At 48.9% G+C, this 23331-nt stretch overlaps 1 protein-coding gene across 1 annotated transcript in view; it reads right to left on the reverse strand.

The window, feature by feature from the left end:
• LOC106566780 (cadherin EGF LAG seven-pass G-type receptor 3) overlaps positions 1-22533 on the reverse strand; it is a 51631-nt gene extending 29098 nt beyond the window's left edge. Inside the window, exons 1-8 of the mRNA XM_014135168.2 lie at positions 16874-22533; positions 11809-12146; positions 11223-11511; positions 4193-4415; positions 3571-3686; positions 3371-3459; positions 2556-2713; positions 1499-1662 (exon numbers count right to left, since the gene is read on the reverse strand). Of these exons, the coding sequence (XP_013990643.2) occupies positions 1499-1662; positions 2556-2713; positions 3371-3459; positions 3571-3686; positions 4193-4415; positions 11223-11511; positions 11809-12146; positions 16874-22187 (6691 nt within the window). The 5' untranslated portion in view covers positions 22188-22533. The remainder of the gene's footprint in view (positions 1-1498; positions 1663-2555; positions 2714-3370; positions 3460-3570; positions 3687-4192; positions 4416-11222; positions 11512-11808; positions 12147-16873) is intronic.
• Between the last annotated feature and the right edge of the window lie 798 nt (positions 22534-23331).

Here is a 23331-nt window from a genome sequence, read left to right on the forward strand (position 1 = left end):
CGGCCCACGCTTGGATTGTGTCCTACCTGACAGGTCGCTCCTACCAGGTGGCGTGGCGAGAATCTGTCTCCGCACCATGCGCTCTCACCACTGGTGTCCCCCAGGGCTCTGTTCTAGGCCCTCTCCTATTCTCGCTATACACCAAGTCACTTGGCTCTGTCATATCCTCACATGGTCTCTCCTATCATTGCTATGCAGACGACACACAATTAATCTTCTCCTTTCCCCCTTCTGATAACCAGGCGGCGAATCGCATCTCTGCATGTCTGTCAGACATATCAGTGTGGATGACGGATCACCAGCTCAAGCTGAACCTCGGCAAGACGGAGCTGCTCTTCCTCCCGGGGAAGGACTGCCCGTTCCATGATCTCGCCATCACGGTTGACAACTCCCTTGTGTCCTCCTCCCAGAGTGCTAAGAACCTTGGCGTGATCCTGGACAACACCCTGTCGTTCTCCACTAACATCAAGGCGGTGACCCGATCCTGTAGGTTCATGCTCTACAACATTCGCAGAGTACGACCCTGCCTCACACAGGAAGCGGCGCAGGTCCTAATCCAGGCACTTGTCATCTCCCGTCTGGATTACTACAACTCGCTGTTGGCTGGGCTCCCTGCCTGTGCCATTAAACCCCTACAACTCATCCAGAACGCCGCAGCCCGTCTGGTGTTCAACCTTCCCAAGTTCTCTCACGTCACCCCGCTCCTCCGCTCTCTCCACTGGCTTCCAGTTGAAGCTCGCATCCGCTACAAGACCATGGTGATTGCCTACGGAGCCGTGAAGGGAACGGCACCTCCATACCTTCAGGCTCTGATCAGGCCCTACACCCAAACAAGGGCACTGCGTTCATCCACCACTGGCCTGCTGGCCCCCCTACCTCTGAGGAAGCACAGTTCCCGCTCAGCCCAGTCAAAACTGTTCGCTGCTCTGGCACCCCAATGGTGGAACAAGCTCCCTCACGACGCCAGGACAGCGGAGTCAATCACCACCTTCCGGAGACACCTGAAACCCCACCTCTTTAAGGAATACCTAGGATAGGATAAAGTAATCCTTCTAACCCCCCCCCCCTTAAAAGATTTAGATGCACTATTGTAAAGTGGTTGTTCCACTGGATATCATAAGGTGAATGCACCATTTTGTAAGTCGCTCTGGATAAGAGCGTCTGCTAAATGACTTAAATGTAAATGTAAATGTAACACAAACACAGACAGGTATGCTAAAGACGCTTTGTGTCAAGTCTACAAAACTTAGTGCACTGTGTTCACAAAATATTATACTTTTGGGAACAGAAAACTGTATTGAGATTGAATTTTTCATCGATGAGAAAATGAGTAGAACGTCAGCCCAGTTTCATCTCGCTCCATCTTCTTCATCTGCTGGCCACTGTACTTCCTCTCATCACCATATTTGGTGGTGAGTGAGTGGAAGTTCCAACTGGGTTTCTACCCCCTGTAAAGTATCTGAGTTTCCACTTGTATCTGTGAGTATGCTATACAGACCAGGTAGGGTTCCATTGTTAGCGATGTATCCCGCCAGGTCCAAAGGTCTGTTGTCGATGTGGAGGTCTTTCATACAGCCAATAAACTCCCGGGTGTGAAACGGGAAATGATCAGGCATGTTGGGCACTCCGCCCAAAAACAAGGGACCGGTGAGATCCAGAGATCTGAGAAGGGGGAGAGAGAGGGAGAGAGGGAAAGAGAGAGAAGGGCGAGGGATAGAGAGAGAAGGCAGAGGGATAGAGGGAGAAGGTAGAGGGATAGAGAGAGAAGGCAGAGGGATAGAGAGAGAAGGCAGAGGGATAAAGAGAGAAGGCAGAGGGATAGAGGGAGAAGGTAGAGGGATAGAGAGAGAAGGCAGAGGGATAGAGAGAGAAGGCAGAGGGATAGAGAGAGAAGGCAGAGGGATAGAGAGAGAAGGCAGAGGGATAGAGAGAGAAGGTAGAGGGATAGAGAGAGAAGGCAGAGGGATAGAGAGAGAAGGCAGAGGGATAGAGAGAGAAGGCAGAGGGATAGAGAGAGAAGGCAGAGGGATAGAGAGAGAAGGCAGAGGGATAGAGAGAGAAGGCAGAGGGATAGAGGGAGAAGGTAGAGGGATAGAGAGAGAAGGCAGAGGGATAGAGAGAGAAGGCAGAGGGATAAAGAGAGAAGGCAGAGGGATAGAGAGAGAAGGCAGAGGGATAGAGAGAGAAGGCAGAGGGATAGAGAGAGAAGGCAGAGGGATAAAGAGAGAAGGCAGAGGGATAGAGAGAGAAGGTAGAGGGATAAAGAGAGAAGGCAGAGGGATAGAGAGAGAAGGCAGAGGGATAAAGAGAGAAGGCAGAGGGATAGAGAGAGAAGGAGGATGGAAGAGAGGAGCACAACACTATTAGATGTTGTCCTTTGACCTTTCCTCAGCGCTTACAGAGCACAGCAGCAGCGGTGAGTGACTTGTCAAGTCCAGACAGCATTGCCAGGCTTAAGTGGCAATGCTGAGGGTTTAACCCTGACACTGACTTGCACGTGACGTGCACGTGTGTGTGTCTCTATGTGTGTGTGTGTGTGAGATGGAGAGACTTACTTCTTGGAGCTGGTCTGCTTGCCCTGAGCAGCACAGCTGTAGTTGCCGAGCTGCGTTCCGAAGCGTAGCGACACTGCTGTGTCACAGTCGTCCACACTGACCACCGCCACCTTCTCATCAGACGGACCCTGGGCCTCCCCACTCACACTGCGCTTGGGCTGGGGCAGACACAGTGACAGTCAAGTTTAACAGACACACACACACACACACACACACACACACACACACACACACACACACACACACACACACACACACACACACACACACACACACACACACACACACACACACACACACACACACACACACACACACACACACACGCACACACACACGCACACAAACAAACAGTACACACACACAGTACACACAGAGAATACACCAAAACACCTTGCTGTACTCTTGCTGCTTGTGCTGCTACAAAGACAGAGAGTAAAATGCAGTACACACACAGTGGGCTATCAGAGAGAGGGAAGAATATGTGACATAGAAAGAAACACAGACACTGAAAATGGGCTAAGAGGGCAGGGGAACTCACAGCCACACTCACAGAGTGAAAGACAAACCTGTACACACAGCCATACCGTACTTACACTGTGCGAGGGCTGAGAAAAATGTAGAAGGGGAGAAAATTCTAACAAATGCATGGTATGTGCAGATATTAAGGGTTACACACACACACACACACACACACACACACACACACACACACACACACACACACACACACACACACACACACACACACACACACACACACACACACACACACACACACACACACACACACACACACACACACAGGGACTCACCTTGTTGTAGTAGTGGATGTGGACAGTGTGCCAGTTTCCATCGGCCACGCCCCCAGGTAGAAAGGGGCTCACCTGAGTGGACAATTCACCTGGGGACAGACAGGTCAGAGGTCACACCTAAAACCAGGGTTTCCCCTACCATTGTATAGGCGGGGCACACCCACAAAGCCATACACATACAGATAGCGATAGACACATACCTGTGGAGTACTTGAGCACCACCTGTCCCTCGAGGATCTCCAGAGCCAGGAAGTCATGTTTCTCATTGAAGCGTCCGTTGTAGAAGAGAAGGCCACTGTTTTCCAGAGTGGCAAAACTGTAACACAACCCACAACCATGTTAGGGCGCTATGAGTAACCCCACCATCACACACACGGTACATAGTACAGGATAAGCTGTAGGGTTCACCGCAAATCTCTAATGCAAGTGTACATGAGTATATAGAACATTGTGGTATATAATAAATAAAAGATCTATGCCTGCTGAGAGAGGCTGGGACGGATCACCTCGTGTCTTAAAGCTAATGTACCTCTGAGTCATGGGATTTAGTTAGACCTGAGATCACATTTGTGACCACTTCACCCTAGCAACCACGTCTGACCAATCAGAACACACCAAGGGGCCACACCAGGTCCCAAGTTGGGCCTCTAGGAGTGGGGGAGGGGACAAAGAGAACAGGATAGAGGGTAAAATATAAAAATATAAATGACATATGAAAGAAAGAGCAAGAAATTGAGAAAGGGTCTAAAGAAAAAGATTGAAAGAGAGAGTGAGAGAGAGAGAAAGAGAGAGAGTGAGAGAGAAAAGAAAGTCAGTACTCACGTGAGAGAAATGGAGAGGTGGAATCTCTGGCGGAGGCCTCGGAACATGATAAAGGATTTGGGGGGGAAAGAGCGTGCGGTGACAGCGCAGTAGGGCCGCTCGTACCCTCCTGCGGGGCACTCACAGCGGAACCCCCCTCCAGACAGCTCCCTGCATGTCCCACCATTCCTACACACCCCCGGGACACAGCGGCCCTGACGCCTGTCCCACTCACACCGATCGCCTGGGAAGGAGAGGGGATGCAGCGTGTTAGTGTACACATACAGTACAAGTCCAAAGTTTGGACACACCTACTCATTCAAGAGTTTCTCTTAATTCTTTTACTATTTTCTACATTGTAGAATAATAGTGAAGGCATCAAAACTATGAAATATCATATGGAATCATGTAGTAACAAAAAAGTGTTAAATCAATCAAAATATATTATATATTTGAGATTCTTCAAAGTAGCCACCCTTTGCCTTGATGACAGCTTTGCACACTCTTGGCATTCTTTCAATCAGCTTCATGAGGTAGTCACCTGGAATGCATTTCAATTCAACAGGTGTGCCTTGAAATTAATTTGGGGAATTTCTTTCCTTCTTAATGCGTTTGAGCCAATCAGTTGTGTTGTGACAAGGTAGGGGTGGTACAGGAAAGGAAGACCCAGAGTTACCTCTGCTGCAGAGGATAAGTTCATTAGAGTTACCAGCCTCAGAAATTGCAGCCCAAATAAATGCTTCACAGAGTTCAAGTAACAGACACATTTCAACATCAACTGTTCAGAGGAGACTGTGTGAATCAGGCCTTCATGGTAGAATTGCTGCAAAGAAACTACTACTAAAGTACACCAATAAGAAGAAGAGACTTACTTGGGCCAATAAACACGAGCAATGGACATTAGACCGGTGGAAATCTGTCATTTGGTCTGATGTGTCCACATTTGAGATTTTTACTTCCAACCGCCGTGTCTTTGTGAGACGCAGAGTAGGTGAATGGATGATATCCGCATGTGTGGTTCCCACCGTGAAACATGTAGGAGGAGGTATGATGGTGTGGGGGTGCTTTGCTGGTGACACTGTCTGTGATTTATTTCGAATTCAAGGCACACTTAACCAGCATGGCTACCACAGCATTCTGCAGCGATACACTATCCCATCTGGTTTGCGCTTAGTGGGACCATTTGTTTTTCAACAGGACAATGACCCAACACACCTCCAGGCTGTTTAAGGGCTATTTGACCAAGAAGGAGTGTGATGGAGTGCTGCATCAGATGACCTGGCCTCCACAATCCCACGACCTCAACCCAATTGAGATGGTTTGGGATGAGTTGGAATGCAGAGTGAAGGGTTTAAACATATGTGGGAACTCCTTCAAGATTGTTGGAAAAGTATTCCAGGTGAAGCTGGTTGAGAGAATGCCAAGAGTGTACAAAGCTACTTTGAAGAATCTTAAATATAAAATATGTTTTGATTTGTTTAACACTTTTTTGGTTACTACATGATTCCATATGTGTTATTTAATAGTTTTGATGGCTTCACTGCTATTCTGCAATGTAAACATTTTCTAAATAAAGAATAACCCTTGAAGGAGTAGGTGTGTCCAAACTTTTGACGTGTACTGTACGTACGAACATACTGTACATACATAACTAGTAGGCTAACAACAGATGCAAACATGCACCAAAAAAAGTACAGGATACGTACAAATATTGACAACTCACATGAATGGAATAATGTAATCACGTAAAGCCCTATTTATAATGCCATTTTTTTCTTCATTACATAAAAAAAGAAACACTCTACAAAACTCCCACTATATATACAAAGGTATGTGGACCCATTGCTGACAGGTGTATAAAATTGAGCACACACATGCAATCTCCATAGACAAACATTGGCAGTAGAATGGACTTACTGAAGAGCTCAGTGACTTTTAACGTGGCACGGTCATAGGATGCCACCTTCCCAACTAGTCAGTTAATCAAATTTCTGCCCTACTAGAGCTGCCCCGGTCAACTGTAAGTGCTGTTATTGTGAAGTTGAAATGTCTTGGAACAACAACGGCTCAGCCGCGAAGTGGTAGGCCACACATGCTCACAAAACGGGACCGCCAAGTTCTGAAGCGCGTTGCACGTAAAACTCCTGTCCTCGGTTGCAACACTCACTACCGAGTTCCAAACTGCCTCTGGAAGCAACGTCAGGACAAGAACTGTTCGCTGGGAGCTTCATGAAATGGGTTTCCATGGCCAAGCAGCCGCACACAAGCCTAAGATCACCATATGCAATGCCAAGCGTCAGCTGGACTGGTGTAAAGCTCACCGCCATTGGACTCTGGAGCAGTGGAAAAGCGTTCTCTGGAGTGATGAATCACTCTTCACCATCTGGCAGTTTGACGGACAAATCTGGGTTTGGCGGATGCCAAGAGAACGCTACATGCTCGAATGCATAGTGCTAACTCTAAAGTTTGGTGGAGGAGGAATAATGGTCTGGGGCTGTTTTTCATAGTTCAGGCTAGGCCCCGTAGTTCCAGTGAAGGGAAATCTTAACTCTACAGTATACAATGACATTCTAGACGAGTCTGTGCTTTCAACTTTGTGACAACAGTTTGGGCATTGTCTTGGAGCAACAACGGCTCAGCCGCAAAGTGGTAGCTCAAGCTCACAGAACGGGACCGCCGAGTGCTGAAGCGCGTAGCCTTTAAAAATTGTCTGTCCAACACTCACTACTGAGTTCCAATCTGTTTCTGGAAGCAATGTCAGCACAAGAACTGTTCGTTGGGAGCTTCATGAAATGGGTTTCCATGTCCGAGCAGCCGCACACAAGTCTAAGATCACCATGAGCAATGCCAAGCGTCGGTTAGAGTGGTGTAAAGCTCGCCGCTATTGGACTCTGGAGCAGTGGAAACGCGTTCTCTGGAGTGATGAATCACACTTCACCATTTGGCAGTGACGGATGAATCTGAGTTTGGCGGATGCCAGGAAAACGCAACCTGCCCGAATGCCAACTGTAAAGTTTGGTGGAGGAGGAATAATGGTCTGGGTTGTTTTTCATGGTTCGGGCTAAGCCCCTTAATTCCAGTGGAGGCAAATCTTAATGCTACAGCATACAATTACATTCTAGACAATTCTATGCTTCCAAATTCATGGCAACAGTTTGATGAAGGCCCTTTTCTGTTTCAGCATGACAATGCCCCTGTGCACAAAGTGAGGTCCATACAGAAATGGTTTGTCAAGATCGGTGTGGAAGAACTTGACTGGCCTGCACAGAGACCTGACCTCAACCCCATCGAAAACATTTGGGATGAATTGGAACTCTGACTGCGACCCAGGCCTAATCACCCAACATAAGTGTCCTACCTCCTTAATGCTCTTGTGGCTGAATGGAAGCAAGTCCCTGCAGCAATGTTCCAACATGTAGTGGAAAGCCTCAGAGGAGTGGAGGCTGTTATAGCAGCAAAGGGAGGACCAACTCAATATTAATGACCATCATTTTGGAATGAGATATTCGACGAGCAGGTGTCCACATACTTTTGGTCATGTAGTGTATTAAATGTATAGATGAACCATAGGAATGTATAGAGGACTCATCTTCATATCTGTGCCATTATAGCATCTGTGACAGCATGGGCAGCGCCACTGAGGCTACAATCCATCAGAATCCCCACCCAGTTGACTACTAAAATGTCTGAAGCATGGTGGAAGCACACAATGGAGCTGCCCATGCTATAACCGCCTTCTGGCCACTAGAAACCATGTCTCACTAGAGGCTTCTATCATTCTCTATGGGATGAACCAACATTTCCTCATACAATTCCTTTGCCAGGATTTCTCAAAATATGACTGTCACTGCAGGCAAACCCATTTGTGTGGGCAGTAGTCCCTACTGAATGCCCAGCAAATAAAACTATATCACTACAGGCAAAAATATACATATAGTCAGACTCAGCAGATTGAGTACAATACCCAGCTAGAGAGCTCCAGCCAGCCTCCCTATCAATGAGCTGGTGTAAACACAGTCTGGGGAGGAACTGGCTTCATCCTGCAGACACACTGCTCCTCCAGGCCCCCAGTTTAGAGGCCTGCTGAGGTCCATGGAGACATGCAGATCATGTTAGAGCTGCAGGCTAGGCCTTTGTATGGCGGGCCTAATGGTGTCTCGTTGGTACAATATTTGTTCAGCGTCAAGGCACTACTATGGTGAATGCAGCCACTGGCATGGTTTAAAACAACCACCAAGCAGACGATTGTGCTCGGTGGGCGAGACTGCAGAGTGCCTTGGTCTTTTTCTCATGCATGTATGGACACCCACGCTGACACACACACAACCTGGCTGACTGTACCCCCCGGTATGATGTGCAGTGTTAAAATATGGTAGGGTTCTGTGTCTAAAAACATCAAGACTTTAAACGTGTTTCACCCCCCTTTCACCCCCCCCAGGCAACAGCATTCACTGCCAGCTGGTCCTGCCAAACACACACCAACTACCAAACACCCCCAAGACACACACACACCACATACACACACACACAAAAACCACCACCACCAATTATATTATTTTTCTCTCTCTCTGGCACGTGCATGCTCACACACACACACACGCACACGCACACGCACACACACACATACACAAACACACACACACACACACCAACTTATTAATATTAAAATAAATAAACAGACATTAATAATCATGAATTATTTGTCTAGTGATACAGACAGACAGACACACAGACAGACAGAGCAAACGTCTAGTAACCTGAAGGTTGCGTGTTTGAATCTCATCACGGACAACTTTGGCATTTTAGCTAATTAGCAACTTTGCAAGTACTTACTTCCTTTTAGCTACGACTACTTAGCATGTTAGCTAACCCTTCTAACCCTAACTCTAACCCTAACCTTAACCCTTTAACCTGAATCCTAACCCTAACCTTGATCCTAACCTTAACCCCTAACCCTAACCCTTTGCCTAGCTAACATTAGCCACCTAGCTGATGTTAGAGACAACAAATGTGAATACATAACATATCATATGTTTTGCTAATTGGTAACATATTGTATAAATTGCAATTCGTAACATATTGTATGAAATGGATGATAGACATCCACAAATCAATGTATGCCATATTAAACGTAACATATCATACTAACTGGAGTCGCCCAGATTTACATTTACTATGTTATGTCTACCACTGAGTCCATGTTGCCCTGGCAAAGAACAGAAGATCCTATTCTTTTCACTTCAATGACTCTCCTATAATTGTTTGGTGTACAACTCTGCGCTCAACACATTCGACACACTCGAGGCCCACTCAAACCATTAGGGAGCACAGTTTAGCTTCTACATTCATATTCTCCACAGACTTACATGGATATGGAGCAATTACTGTACAAAAGCTTTCCCTAAGATAACAAGACACTTATGCTCTTGTTATAAAAAACGACTACATTCTACTGGTGCTTCTCTATTCTCTTTATTCTGGACAAACGGAGCACTATTTCTGTCCTCTTCCCCCTCTCCCTCTTTTCTTCTCCACACTCCCTGTCCATCCTGACATCCCCTTTTCCTCTCTTCCTCCCTTATTCTCTCCATCCCTATGCCTGCACATCCTTAAAACTATCTTCCTCTTGCCCTTCATCCCTATCTCTGCTTCTTATTTCCCCTGCTTCTTATTTTCTCCTCCCTTCCTCATTCTCTCTGTATCTCGAGCTAATGCATTCACACCCCTTCATTCATGGGATGTTTTATTCATCAAAGCCATCGCTTCCCCTACGGCTCCTCAACCTTCCCCTCCTTCCCTCCCACACATGGTACATCCCCCAGAGGCCATCTCTCTACCTTCTTCCTTCTCTACCTCCTCTGACTCTTTCGCTCTCTTTTTATACCTCCTTCCCTCTCTCTTCATCTTTACCTCCTTCCTTCCCTGTTCTCTCTCTACATCCTTCTCTCTTTTTCTCTCGCTACTTCCTTACCTCTCTTTCTCTCTGTACATTAGTCCCTCTCTCTTTTTCTCTGCCTAGTTCTCCTCTCTCTGCCTCTGATGCTTCCCTTTCTTCTTCCTAGCTTCGCCCCTCCCACTCCCTTTAGTCCCCCTTTTCCCATGTGGCTCAGTTGGTAGAGCAAGGCGCTTGCAAGATCAGGGTTGTGGGTTCCATTCTCACGGGGGACCAGTAAGAAAATGTATGCACTCACTGCTATAAGTCGCTCTGGATAAGAGCATCTGCTAAATTACTTAAATGTAAATGTAAAATGTATTCTTTGCTCCATCTCTCCCTCTCTATACCCCCCCTCTTTCCTTTATCTATAAATACTCTAAGTAGTTCTCTTTTCTCCATATCTTTCATTATCTCCATGGGAATCATTCTGTCTATTGCAGAATCCTTATTAAATGCCTGTGTTAGATGTCTGCAGTCCATTGAAACAACACAGTGACATTTCATACAAACACAGGCAATACAGAAAATCCTCAAAACCCTCCTCTCTATTTCCCATCAGTCTCTATTTTCTATTCATCGTTGCGATCGCTTTCTTCATTCCCCGTATCTCTCTCGCCCTCTTTCTAGTTCTCCCTCTCTCCTTAAGTCTCTAACTTCTCTCTCTGTAAGAGTTTGAACAGGGCTTAAGGCTCCTTCTCACTTCTGAAAGAGAAGGGCTGGTTCACCCCAAGCTTTTTTGATCTGAAATGAAAGAGAACATGAAACACCTCTAACATATTCATGGCATCTATCCTCCATCACTTCCACCATAACACAGTATTGCAGCTATTCCCATGGGAAAGGAGGAGGGATGGGAAACACGTCTAGTCCTGTGTCCTTGTGAGGACATAACACTACTCTGTTTCCAGAGACTCACGCACAGGAACAAACACACACATTTTTCATAAACAGTCAGAAAACATCACACAAAATGTCAGACACAGTGAATCAGACATAAGCATACACACACACACACACACACACACACACACACACACACACACACACACACACACACACACACACACACACACACACACACACAGTGACTAAACACCTATTAGCTGTGTAGTCTACCTGTGTAGTCTTCTCTACAGATACAGGTGTAGCCCCCTTCCCTGCGAGCACACACTCCTCCGCTGAGACAGGGGTTGGAGTAACACAGGTTGATCTCCGTCTCGCAGTAGTCCCCAGTGAAGCCTGCGGGGCAGCGGCAGCGCAGCCCGGCGATGGGGTGGATGGGCCGGAACAGGATGGAGGGAGAGGAGATGAAGGGAGCAGAGCTGTTGAAGCGAAGCACCGAGATGCACTTCATGTAGTTCTGACACGGCTCCCGCAGACACACGTTGTCATCGAACGGGAGCACCTGTTTTACAACACACACACACAGATAGTTTCAATTCAGTGGACGGGTTGGGAAAAGAGTGAGAGTGAAAGAGAGCGTGCGTGTGTGTGCGTGTGTGTGTGTGTGTGTGTGTGTGTGTGTGTGTGTGTGTGCGTGCGTGCGTGCGTGCGTGCGCGTGTGCGTGTCCGTCCATGAGTAAAATGTACTCTTGTAAGTGTGTGTTCAGTGCGTACGTCTATGTATCTTGATGCGTAACCACATATGTCTAATGCTATCTGTGTTTCTGAGTTGATCTGTCTGTTCTTCCACCTCCCGTACCTCCATCTTTGCCAGGGAGGTGAGGTGCGGACGGTTGAGGTAGAGTTGCTCTTCCAGGGCCTCTGAGGGTAAAAAGTTACCCCCGGGCAGCGCAGCGGTGAAACTGACATTCAGGATGCCCCCTGCCTCGCCGTCCGGCTGGATGTTGAATACAAAAACATCCTCCGGAGGGATGGACAGCACCGCCGACACCCCCTCCAGGAAGTGACCCAGCAGTGGGGACAGGAAGTGCTGCTGGGACATGTTTTGGAGGCGCACTGTCACGCTGCTGCTCAACATGTCCTCGGTGATGATGAGCACTCGTAGAACGCACTGGGCCGAGATACTGTGGACTCCGTCTGAGAGAGAGGGAGAGAGAGGGAGAGGGGGATGGGAGGAGAGAGAGGGGGTGAGGTTGCTATGTCAATCTGTAGAGATACATATATTTAGGTAGCATGTGAGCAGCCGTCATACAAGTGCATAATCTTCACACACAGAGCAATTTATCCTCCTTTTATCTTCACTTTGTCACAGGATAATTACACTACTTTTCCAAAAATTGCTCAAAATGATTACAATAAAAACAATGATGAAAGTACAATATAATAAAAAGATAATACAAAAAGTATACAAAAAGTATACATTAAATTCAGTATAATACTACTAGAACAGTTACATGCATGTGAATACAAAAACTGTAGGAAATAGATTGTCTGTAAAGAGCTTGGAAGTGTGGAGTACTACAGGGCAAATAGGAAAGAAGGAGAGAGTGAGGGTCGGTGGAGCTACTGAGAGACAGGAGAGAGTGAGGGTCGGTGGAGCTACTGAGAGACAGGAGAGAGTGAGGGTCGGTGGAGCTACTGAGAGACAGGAGAGAGTGAGGGTCGGTGGAGCTACTGAGAGACAGGAGAGAGTGAGGGTCGGTGGAGCTACTGAGAGACAGGAGAGAGTGAGGGTCGGTGGAGCTACTGAGAGACAGGAGACAGAATGAGGATGTTGACATTGTGGGGGGAGGGGAGCAGTGGCAGCTGGTTTGATTACAGGATTATGAGGACACTGACTCCCTACTGACCTCACACTCACATCACACACACACACACACACACACACACACACAAGGCGCTAATAAATGAACAGCCAGGGGGTCGACTAGGATTATGAGAGGAAGGCTCAAAACAAAATATGATTCTTCATGTTCAAGAAATAATATGGGGAAAAACAGTGGAGAATTTCTCTCATTGTAAAAAGAAAAAGGAAATGTCAAAACAGAATACAAAATAGGGAATACAGCTCAGGCAAAATATATTTTACATTTGAATAACTTGCAAAAATGAATATCTAATTACTTTTGTTATTGAAATGAGACATGGATTTTAGTCAAGGAGGTAATTTTTTGTGATTTGCCCCCCTTGCCTGGCTTATTTCCGGCTAGCAGCTACATAGCTAACTCAGAAACAGGTACACACAATGAGCTACAATATAGGCTAATCCACCTAGCAGCTAGCTAAGTCGGGAGCAGGTAGGCTACATACAGTACAATATAACTGAGCAATCAGCAATAACTTAGGAACAGATGCTGTACATACAGGACAATAATATAACCCAGCTAGCAGCTAGTAGCTAACTCAATCTGAAGCAGGTACTGTAGCTACACAGAGTACAACAAAACCCAGACCTAATACATATAGCTACTGGCCCTCTGAGGCTAAGCTACCTTTCTAGCGCACATCTTTAAACTTTTATAACCCTCCCCAAAGCATAAATGGAGGTTATTTTAGCATCTTTAGCACTGAGGTGAAAACAAGCGTTTGTAAATAACACTTTGTGGGCTTCTTTTTTCTCCTATCCATGTTTTCGCGTCATGACTCCACACTTCAAACGGAGGAGTGGCGTTTTAGGTCTGCTGAGTTGAGAGGGGCTATTCCAGGTGCACTTGGCTAATATAGTTTTACAGCCTCCTAGATATAAGCAATGCTTCCTTTCCTAAACCTAGGGCTGGAAATAGCAAGTTGCCTGCTACCCACGTCAGCAGCTATGCAGTACATGCCCAAACCTTTTTAAAGAGATGGAGCCTTGCCTTGCGCCTTGCTCTGTCACTTTAGCCAAGCCTGAACCTGCTGTGAGACGGGAACAACTTTCATTTCATGTTCACACACACAGCTCCCTGTCCCTCCAGTCATATCAGGGGAGACTGAACAAGTGTTGGCCTTTTCAAATGGATGGAAATTGTTTTGGGCATGCAGAGTCACCTAGAAATAACAATTGTAGGTCCCCAGGAGGGTTAAATTATGAACACACAATGTGGCACAGACTCACACACACGGAAACACACACACACAACCATAGAAAGAAACACATCCATAGCCTGCATTCATTAACAATCTTGCGTGTGTGAACACAGACACACACATACACACTACAGACAGTGGTCTGACAGATGATTTCCGTGCTCTGTTTGTTCTAAAATCCCTTCTCCCCCTGAGGTCTGAACACTCATTATTCTCAGTGCAAAGTAGAACGGAATAAGCCACACAGTCAAAGAGCTCTCTACAGGCTTATACTGCATCTTTACAACACAGTGTCTAATCTCCCATTAAACCACATACATGGATATACACACACACACACGGTCACTTTACACACACATCAGGCATCAGCATAAAAGTGCATTTTACAGACTTATGCTTATAGTCTCAGTGATCTGATCTATCTATGTTTTATCTTCACAGGCGCACAGACGTATCTACCCCGCCACGTTTACAACTACTGTATGTATATAACGGGAAATTACTCATCTGTAGCATACACACTCCCTCACATTGACTATACTGTCCTTACGCTTGCACACACAAATACACCTGGACACACTCACTACAGGATGCATTAGGGTGTGTTGAATAAGTAAAGGATGATACTAAGAGAGGAGAGAAAGAGAGAGGGGGTATTGGACCCTGCTGTCTACTGTGGTTAAAGTGCATTACAGAGGGATTATATTATTATTATTTATTTGTTGTATTTTTACCCCTTTTTCTCCCCAATTTCGTGGTATCCAATTGGTAGTTACAGTCTTGTCCCATCGCTGCACTCCCGTACGGACTCAGGAGAGACGAAGGTCAAGAGCCATGCGTCCTCCGAAACACGACCCTGCCAAGCCGCACTGTTCTTGACACACTGCTTGCTTAACCCGGAAGCCAGCCGCACCTATGTGTTGGAGGAAGCACTGTACAACTGACGAAAAAGTCAGCTTGCAAGCACCCGGCTCACCACAAGGAGTCGCTAGAGTGCGATGGGAGAAGGACATCCCAGTGGGCCAATCCCTCCCCTAACCCGGACGACGCTGGACCAATTGTGCGCTGCCTCATGGGTCTCCTGGTCACGGCCGGCTGTGACACAGCCTGGGATCGAACCCAGGTCTGTAGTGACATCTCAAGCACTGCGATGCAGTGCCTTAGACCTCTGCGCCACTTGGGCTGCCAACAGAGGGATTATTTAATGTGAAAATCCTACAGCTGGAGCAGGAAGAAAAGGATCTCTTTACGAACACTGAAAACTGTGTCAAAGTATCTGGCCATCCCTTGCATGACCAGTCAAGAACACATTTATATATGTTGGACGGTAAACGTTTACAACACACGTTTTATAGAAAGCGCAAATCAAATCTCTATTATTTGCCTTTCATGTTTAAATCTCTCTGTCTACACCCATATGTACTGTATAGTATAGACACACACAAACACAGATACACCCGCAAGCACACAGATTCACACACACACACACACACACACACACACACACACACACACACACACACACACACACACACACACACACACACACACACACACACACACACACACACACACACACACACACACACACACACACACACACACACACACACACACACAAAAGAGGGGAAGTGGTGGTGGTGTGTGTTGGTGTCCCAGGGGAAGAAGACAGACAGATGGACAGAGACAGATATCAGATGAGTCCTGCTGTCCTGTTGGGATCTTAGACTGACTGGCTATATTACATCTTAATCTCCCCACTCTCTAGTCTTAGACAAGAGCACGAGTCAAAGCCAAGCAAGCGAGAGAGAACCAGAGATAGCCACAGCCCCAGAGAGAGAGAGAGAGAGACAGAGAGAGAGAGAGGGAGAGAAAAGAGAGTGATACAGAGAGCCCATGAGAGACAGAGAGAGAGAAAAGAGAGTGATACAGAGAGCCCATGAGAGCCAGAGAGATAGAGCAAGAGACAGAGAGCATGAGAGAGAGAGCGTGAGAGCCAGAGAGAGAGAGTGAATGTGAAGGGAGGGGAGGAGAGGAGAGGGGAGCCAGGCAGACACAGACAGCAGCATATACAATGAATCTGACAGACTTGCTCTCAGACTGACTGTATTTCATTATAATCTCATAACACTCCAGCCCTGGAGGAGAGGAGTGGGCAGAGAGAGGCTGAGAAAGGCTGAGTGTGGGAGAGACGGAGGGAGGGTGAAAAGGAGGGAGGGAAACGATGAACAGAGAATCCTACTGCAGAGGGAAAATTGAAAGGGGCAGGTAGAGAGGGAGAAAGAGAGATGCACAAACACACACGCACATACGATCACGCACACATACACAGACAAACAAACACAGATAGACAAACAAACACACACTCTTACTCAAAATCACACACAAATAGGCATTAAGCACCCACAATGCAATTGGAATAAAAGCTCTGTAAATAGGCCAGCTCACACAAAAAACACTGCCCATATAAAACCTATTTATTAACAAACTAGAAATGCATGACTGTTGTACAGTAAAATAAATCATAAACCATTGTTACCAGGCAGTTTTGTCATACCATGCCACATATCACCTCTTTCATTTATCTCAATACAAATACATGAATCATGGAACAAGAGCCTAAGTATTTGAAATGCCCCTTTACCGCTCAGCCATTCCCATTTTCTGACCAGCCCTTCCTCCACACTATTTCTGTCCCACACACACACACAAACCACACACTCTTTCACACACAAATCTCTCTGTCCCTGTCCCGCTCTCACACATCCAGCCACACACTCTCTCTCTCTTTGTCTCACCTGTGACAGTGATGAGCATGGGGGCCACCAAGGCTCTGTTGTTGTCCAGCTTGCGGCTCAGCCGGATCTCCCCGCTGCTGTGGTTGAGAAGCAGCAGGTGCAGCTCGTTGCCACGGTCGATAGTGTAGTAGAGGCGGTCGCTCACGTCCGGGTCGTGGGCCGGCACCCGTCCGATCCCCCCACTGGGGAAACTGTTGGAACGGTTGGACACAAAGTTGTTGAAGATAATCTGGAAGTCCTGGAGCTGGGGCCGGTTGTCGTTCTGGTCCACCAGCCGGATGCGCACCGTGGCCCGGCTCACCAGGGGGGCTGAGGTGGCCTGGACCACGATCACGTACTCTGAGCGGGCTTCGTAGTCCAGGTCGATGAGGGAGGTGAGCTCCCCAGAGAAGATGTCCATCTGGAAGATCTCAGGGATGTTGCCTTCTACGATCTGGTACATGATCTGGGCGTTGGCCCCCTCGTCTGGGTCTGTGGCTGTAATCTGGGCCACCACTGACCCCACAGCGCTGTTCTCCTTCACTAGAACCTCAAAGTCGTCTGCTGGGAACACGGGCGCGTTGTCGTTGACATCGAGAACTGTAACCTGGATGTGGACGGGCGTCCGCTGTGGAGGCACACCACGGTCCACTGCGTACGCGGTCAGCTCATAGAAGGGAACGCTCTCTCGATCCAGACGACGGACCGTGCGTACAATGCCCGATGTGGGCTCGATGGTGAAGTCTCCGTCGCCATCCTCCCCATTCTGGAAGGTGTACTGGACGCGGCCGTTGGCGTGGGCATCTCGGTCCATGGCGGATATCTGTAGGACGCTAGTGAAGGGTGGCGCGTCTTCACTGACGGTGCCCTGGTACCTGGGGCTGAGGAACTGTGGTGCGTTGTCATTCACATCGTTCACATTCACCTCTACGTAGGTGGTGTCAGACTTCTGTGGGATGCCGTTGTCCCGGGCGGTGATGGCCAGAGTGTAGGTCATCTGGTCTTCGTAGTCCAGCTCGGCCTGCAGGGTGATGGCTCCACTGGACGGGTTGATGCGGAACTGGGGGATGTTGTCCTCCAAGAAGTAGGTGATACGAGCGTTCTCACCAACGTCATCATCCGTGGCACTGATGACCACGACCGTGCTGCCCGGCGGCCGGTCCTCGTTCACAGACACTGAGTAGTGAGCGCTCTGGAATACAGGCCGGTGCGTGTTGGCATCCGTGATGTTGACGTGGACCTGGCACGTGTCGTGTAGTGTGCGGTCTGAGGCGGTCACAGTCAGAACGTAGCGCCGCTCCTGTTTGTAGTCGAGTGGCAGCGCTAGAGAGACCATCCCTGATCCTCCGGCTGTGCTTATGGCAAAGCGGTTACGCGTGTTGCCCCCCGTGATCTGATAGGTGACCGCACTGTTGACATCACGATCGACCGCGGTCACAACGACCACACTGGTGCCCACGGCCGCGTCCTCATTAAGCCTCACAAAGTACTCTTTCTGTAGGAACTCTGGCCTGTTGTCATTGACGTCCATCACTGTTATGGTCACGCTGGCTGTGGCAGAGAGAGGTGGGACGCCATAGTCTCTGGCATCCACCCCAAAGAAGAAGTGTTCCACAGACTCCCGGTCCAGAGCCGAGCTGACCGTCACCCAGCCGGTGGCAGAGTTGATGGCAAAGGGCATGTCAGGGCTAGTGCCAGTCAGCCTATACTCCAGACGGGCATTGTCCCCAGAGTCGGTGTCGATGGCCTGGATGTGGAGAATGGAGCTGCCCACGGGGGCACTCTCCAGCACTGACGCCTGGAACGGTGTGGACACAAAGATGGGAGGGTTGTCGTTGACGTCGGTCACCTGCACGCTGATGATACCTGTATTGTTGGAGAGGGGCGGCCGGCCGTTATCCTGGGCCCGGACCCTCAGAGTGTACTCCCTCTCTGCTTCAAAGTCCAGAGGGGCAACTACCTGGATCTCCCCTGTCACACTGTCGATGTTGAACTGGCCCCGGCTGTTCCCACTGATGATGTTGTAGTGGACGGCCGCGTTGCTATCCTTATCATGGTCCGTAGCACTTACCCTCAAGATCTCCGAGTGGGGCCGGACATCCTCCCTGACCGCCACCACATAGCGCTTCTCGCTGAACTGGGGAACGTTGTCGTTCTCGTCCAGCACCGTGATGAAGACCTTAACGGTGGCTGAGCGCGGCCCGGGCTCCTTTCCCTGGTCACTGGCCTCCACGTGGAGGGTGTAACGCTCGTTGGTCTCCCTGTCGACTGCCCCCCGCGTAGTGATCAGCCCTGAGCGGGGGTCAATCTCGAAAGCGGCGCGAGCGGTGGCTGCGGTGTCTCCTATGAAGCGGTAGCGGATGTTGGCGTTGGACGGGGCATCCAGGTCAGTGGCTCGGAGCTGCAGGATGGGGTAACCCTCTTCCACATTCTCCCGGATGGTTTCCCGGTACTCTGCATGCTCAAAAATGGGCGAGTGGTCATTGCGGTCGGCCACGGTGATGGCCACCATGGTGGTGCCAGAGAGGCGTGGAGAGCCGTGGTCTGACGCTGTGACCCGGAAGTAATGCAGGTCCATGTGCTCCCTGTCCAGCACCTGGGAGGTGGTGATGAGGCCCGTGTCGGGGTCGATGTGGAAGTAGTCAGTTGATCTGCTGTTCATAAGAGGGGCCATGGTGTAGCTGAGCCTGCCTGCATCACCTGAGTCTGGGTCTGTGGCTGAAATGGCTATGACTGAGGTGCCTGGGGGCTGGTTCTCTGGTACCTGCACCTGGAAGTTATACAGGGAGAAGTGAGGGTGTCTGTTGGCAGCACGCCGAACGCGTCCCACCACCAAAACCTCTTTCTCTCTGTCCTCCTCACCTCTATCTTTCACTATGTGCCTTTCCAGGCTTCTCTCTCCCCTGGAACTGTGCCTTTCCTCCTCTTCTTCCCACTCTCCCTGTGTGCTTTCATCCCCCTGCCACTCTTTGTTCCCCCCTCCTCCTGCTCCACTCTGTGCCTGTGTGTGCCTGGCCCTCTCCTGACCCTTTCCTCCCTCTCCCTCTCCCTCTCCAGTTTCATCTGTTAGGGCTGTGGCTCTCTTTGTTATTCCTTCTGACTCCCACTCCTCCACTTCCTCCCTCCACGCCTCTCTGGCCTGTCTCTCCCCCTCCCCCACCTGTAATTCTCCTTCCCCAGACCCCTCTTCAACCTCGACCCCCATATGCCTCCCTCGCAGACTGACACCTTCTTGTTGTAATGGCACCAGTTTACTGGATTTTAATTGCGTGCGTGTGCCCCCCTGTACAGTGGTTAAGCTGTCGACAGCACACGCAGCGTGGAGGCACTCTTCCGGGAACGACCCCTGCTGTGTCTGTGAGCACGGTCCACTCAGATCCCCAGACACCTGTCTACTATCGGCATCGTTACTTTCGTCACTCGTTAGAACATTCTCCTCTTTGTTCTCCTCGTTGCTATTGTTGTTGTGGTTCTGGTTGTCATTTCTGATGTTGTTATTGTTATTGACGTTGTGAACACTCCCGAAAAAGATTGGCTGAAAGTGGTGAGCCAAATCTGCGTGTTTACTTTGGGAATCCTGTGTAAAGGTTTTCATGGGAGCTGTCCACAGTGCCTGTGGTGCTGAACCCAGCTGAGAAGGGGTAGTGTGGTGGGGGCTAGCCTGTGGCCGGGAATGTGAGTCTGAGTCATCATCCCGTTTAGTCAGGTTGAGCTCGATGGAGAATGATAAAGGGGTTGTGGTTACGATATCCTTGTGAGTAATACCAGACTTAATTGCACGGGCGTATGCCGAGAATGATATAGTGAAAGCAGTGATGGAAGACATTACAGGCGTGACGAGAGCTGACTCACTGTGAGCTGGCTCAGACTGAGGGTGAGGATTAGTGGCTCGAACAGACAATTCTGCTGCCTGTATGTCGTCATGGAATAAGGAAAACGAGTTTGTAGAGCTAAGTGAATTTATGTTTTCATTAGCGGTATGCCTAACGTTAGATAGAAAACAGAGGCTCTCCGTAATATTTGTGGTGGGGGAAAAGTGGATGTCGACATTACTCCCTGCTATGCTCCCCCTAGGTCCAATAACGTTGGCTGAAGGTCCTCCCCCCACATCCATCTGCTGCAAAACACAACACCTCGTTACGAGGAGAGACCCCCAGGGTAACCCCTTGCTCTCTACACGGGATTGAGAGGTCTGTTCTCGGCCTGCCAACACTGATAATTTCTGTGGAGGAGCAGCCCGCACTTTAGGCTTGGTTGTTAGATAAACAGAGGCAAAATCATCCTCCGGATCATTTGCGTTTACGTGATTGTTGACTTGTGCCTTCTCTCCGTCCATCCTCTGGCCCACACCCATGGGATGCCCAGGACTGGGCACTGCAGGCGTGTCTCGGGTACGACTACAGTAACAACCTGTGAGGGCCATCCGCCCTTCAGTAATCCCGGGCGACTGGTAACATCTGGCCGCGCTGCCTACGGCGGCTGAGGTGAGATGGCATGTGTAGGGCTCTTGCGCCCCGCTTCTCCCTGTTCTCCCAATGGTCATAGTCAACGAACGATTGCAACCATTGCTTGTGAGATCGATAGCATTGTGACTGCCCACATGAGAACAATCCCCGGTGGCCACCTCGCCGGAGTTCAAAGCATTATCGGCCAAATGAGAGTGAGGGCCCCATGTCAGCTGTCCAGGTGGTTGCTTAGCTATATATATGTGCTGTGTTGGAGAAAGTGGGTGGCGGAGAGGCCTTCTACACCTTTCAGAAGCCCCTCTCACGTCCCTAGCTATCTCGAACGCCTCGCTCTCAGGTCCCGGGTGGTGGCCGCGCACAAAAACTCTCCTGGTGTCGGGTTTGGAGAGCAGCAGACAGGATGGTAACCGCGCGCACACTCTAGTCCTTTGTACAAACCGCATTTTGCCATTTTGAACAGGGGAAGTGAAAACAGGTGAAACAACGCCCCTCTCCCCACTGCTGCTCCTGCTCATACCTGCAGGGTCGGGAAGCATGTCTCCATTCCACGCCCCTGTCGACCACCCTTCTTCCGTGCACAAGGGTCCAAAAGGGTCTCCGTGCGCTCCGTGCCATATAAAAAGACTCCACACTGGGCATTCTGGTCCCGATGGGAACCGCTGTAACGTCCACCTGGGGCGAATCACCGAGCCGCTGTTGCTCGCCAAGACCCCAGCTTCCCCGGGATGGCTAGGTGTCTCAGGGCAGGGTCCCGGGCTCCAGCGGCAGGGCCCTGCTGCCTTCCCCGGGATAACTGCGAACAAAGGGCTGAGGAGCAGGTGGAGAAGAAGTGGCGAGAGCAGGCAGGAACCCAGTAGCAGTGCAGCCATTAGTCTGGTAAGATCCTTTCTCCTCTCCCCCTTTCTCCCTCTCACCCCTCTCTCTTTCTCTCTCCCTCTATCTTCGAGTGCGTCTCTTCCTCTCTTCAGTCGCCGGCTAGGTCGCCAGCTCCAGCGGCACCGCTCGACACCTTCCCCCGCGCTCCCCCGTCTCTCCTTGGGCCCGGGAAGTTGTCATTTACTCGCTGTGTTCGGTAGAACTCGGGCTGTCGGCGTCAGGGGTGCAGCATCTCTCCCTTTCATTCATATCCAACATGGCTCTCAGCAGACCCCGTGGTACTACCATCCTCGCGTTATACTCTCCTCCTCTCTACACCCCTCCCCCTCGCTACTCTCTTCCTCCGCCTCCCTCTCTACTCACAGAAATAGGAGAGAATGGTTTATTCCAGCGCGCAGGGCTGTTACCCCACCCGTAGCCGCCATATCCACAACTGGAAGCGACTCTATATCTCACAATCATCTTTTAATAAACCCATCTCAATAAATTACATTATAGCCTTATAGCCTATATCAGAACCTAATAGCATGTAGCATATGAAACCAAATGCCATTTTGGTGATAATGAGAAATATTTAGGCTTTATTAAATATGAAAGTATAACACAGAGAGTACTGCAAATTGTATTTATTATTGCACATGTTCTGTCACTCGTAACCTAATACATTATAAAGACAGTTAGGCTTATGTTATGTACCAAATGAGCTGGCTGAATTGAGCCTCTTCATGACGCCATGCTCTGCCTAAACATCAATGAGTAATTTACAGTAGCCTAGCCTAGGCTACCCCCTATTCATTGCTTTTCTTTCGATATAATTATCACCCTTCACTTATTATTTTAGTTAAACATTAATTTATATGGATATGACCAAATATATTTCCTTGTATTTGCAAAGTGGATGAAAAGTAGTTTATATGAAAATATCACTTGTATTCCCAATTTAATCCCACAATTCATTCTGCTGGTGAATTATACAACCTATCAAATGAAATCCCCACATTTCGGAAATGGCTGAGGGAGGGAAGGCGTGTCTGGCAGCCTTGGCTTGTATCGTCGGATGTGCTGTGGCACAAAATTGATATGTTAGGAAAACCAATCTGTATTTCTCTCAGTCTGGCTGCCTGTCGCCGCTGCCAC

This window comes from Salmo salar, chromosome ssa13 (genome assembly GCF_905237065.1).
Source record: "Salmo salar chromosome ssa13, Ssal_v3.1, whole genome shotgun sequence".
Lineage (NCBI taxonomy): Eukaryota > Metazoa > Chordata > Actinopteri > Salmoniformes > Salmonidae > Salmo > Salmo salar.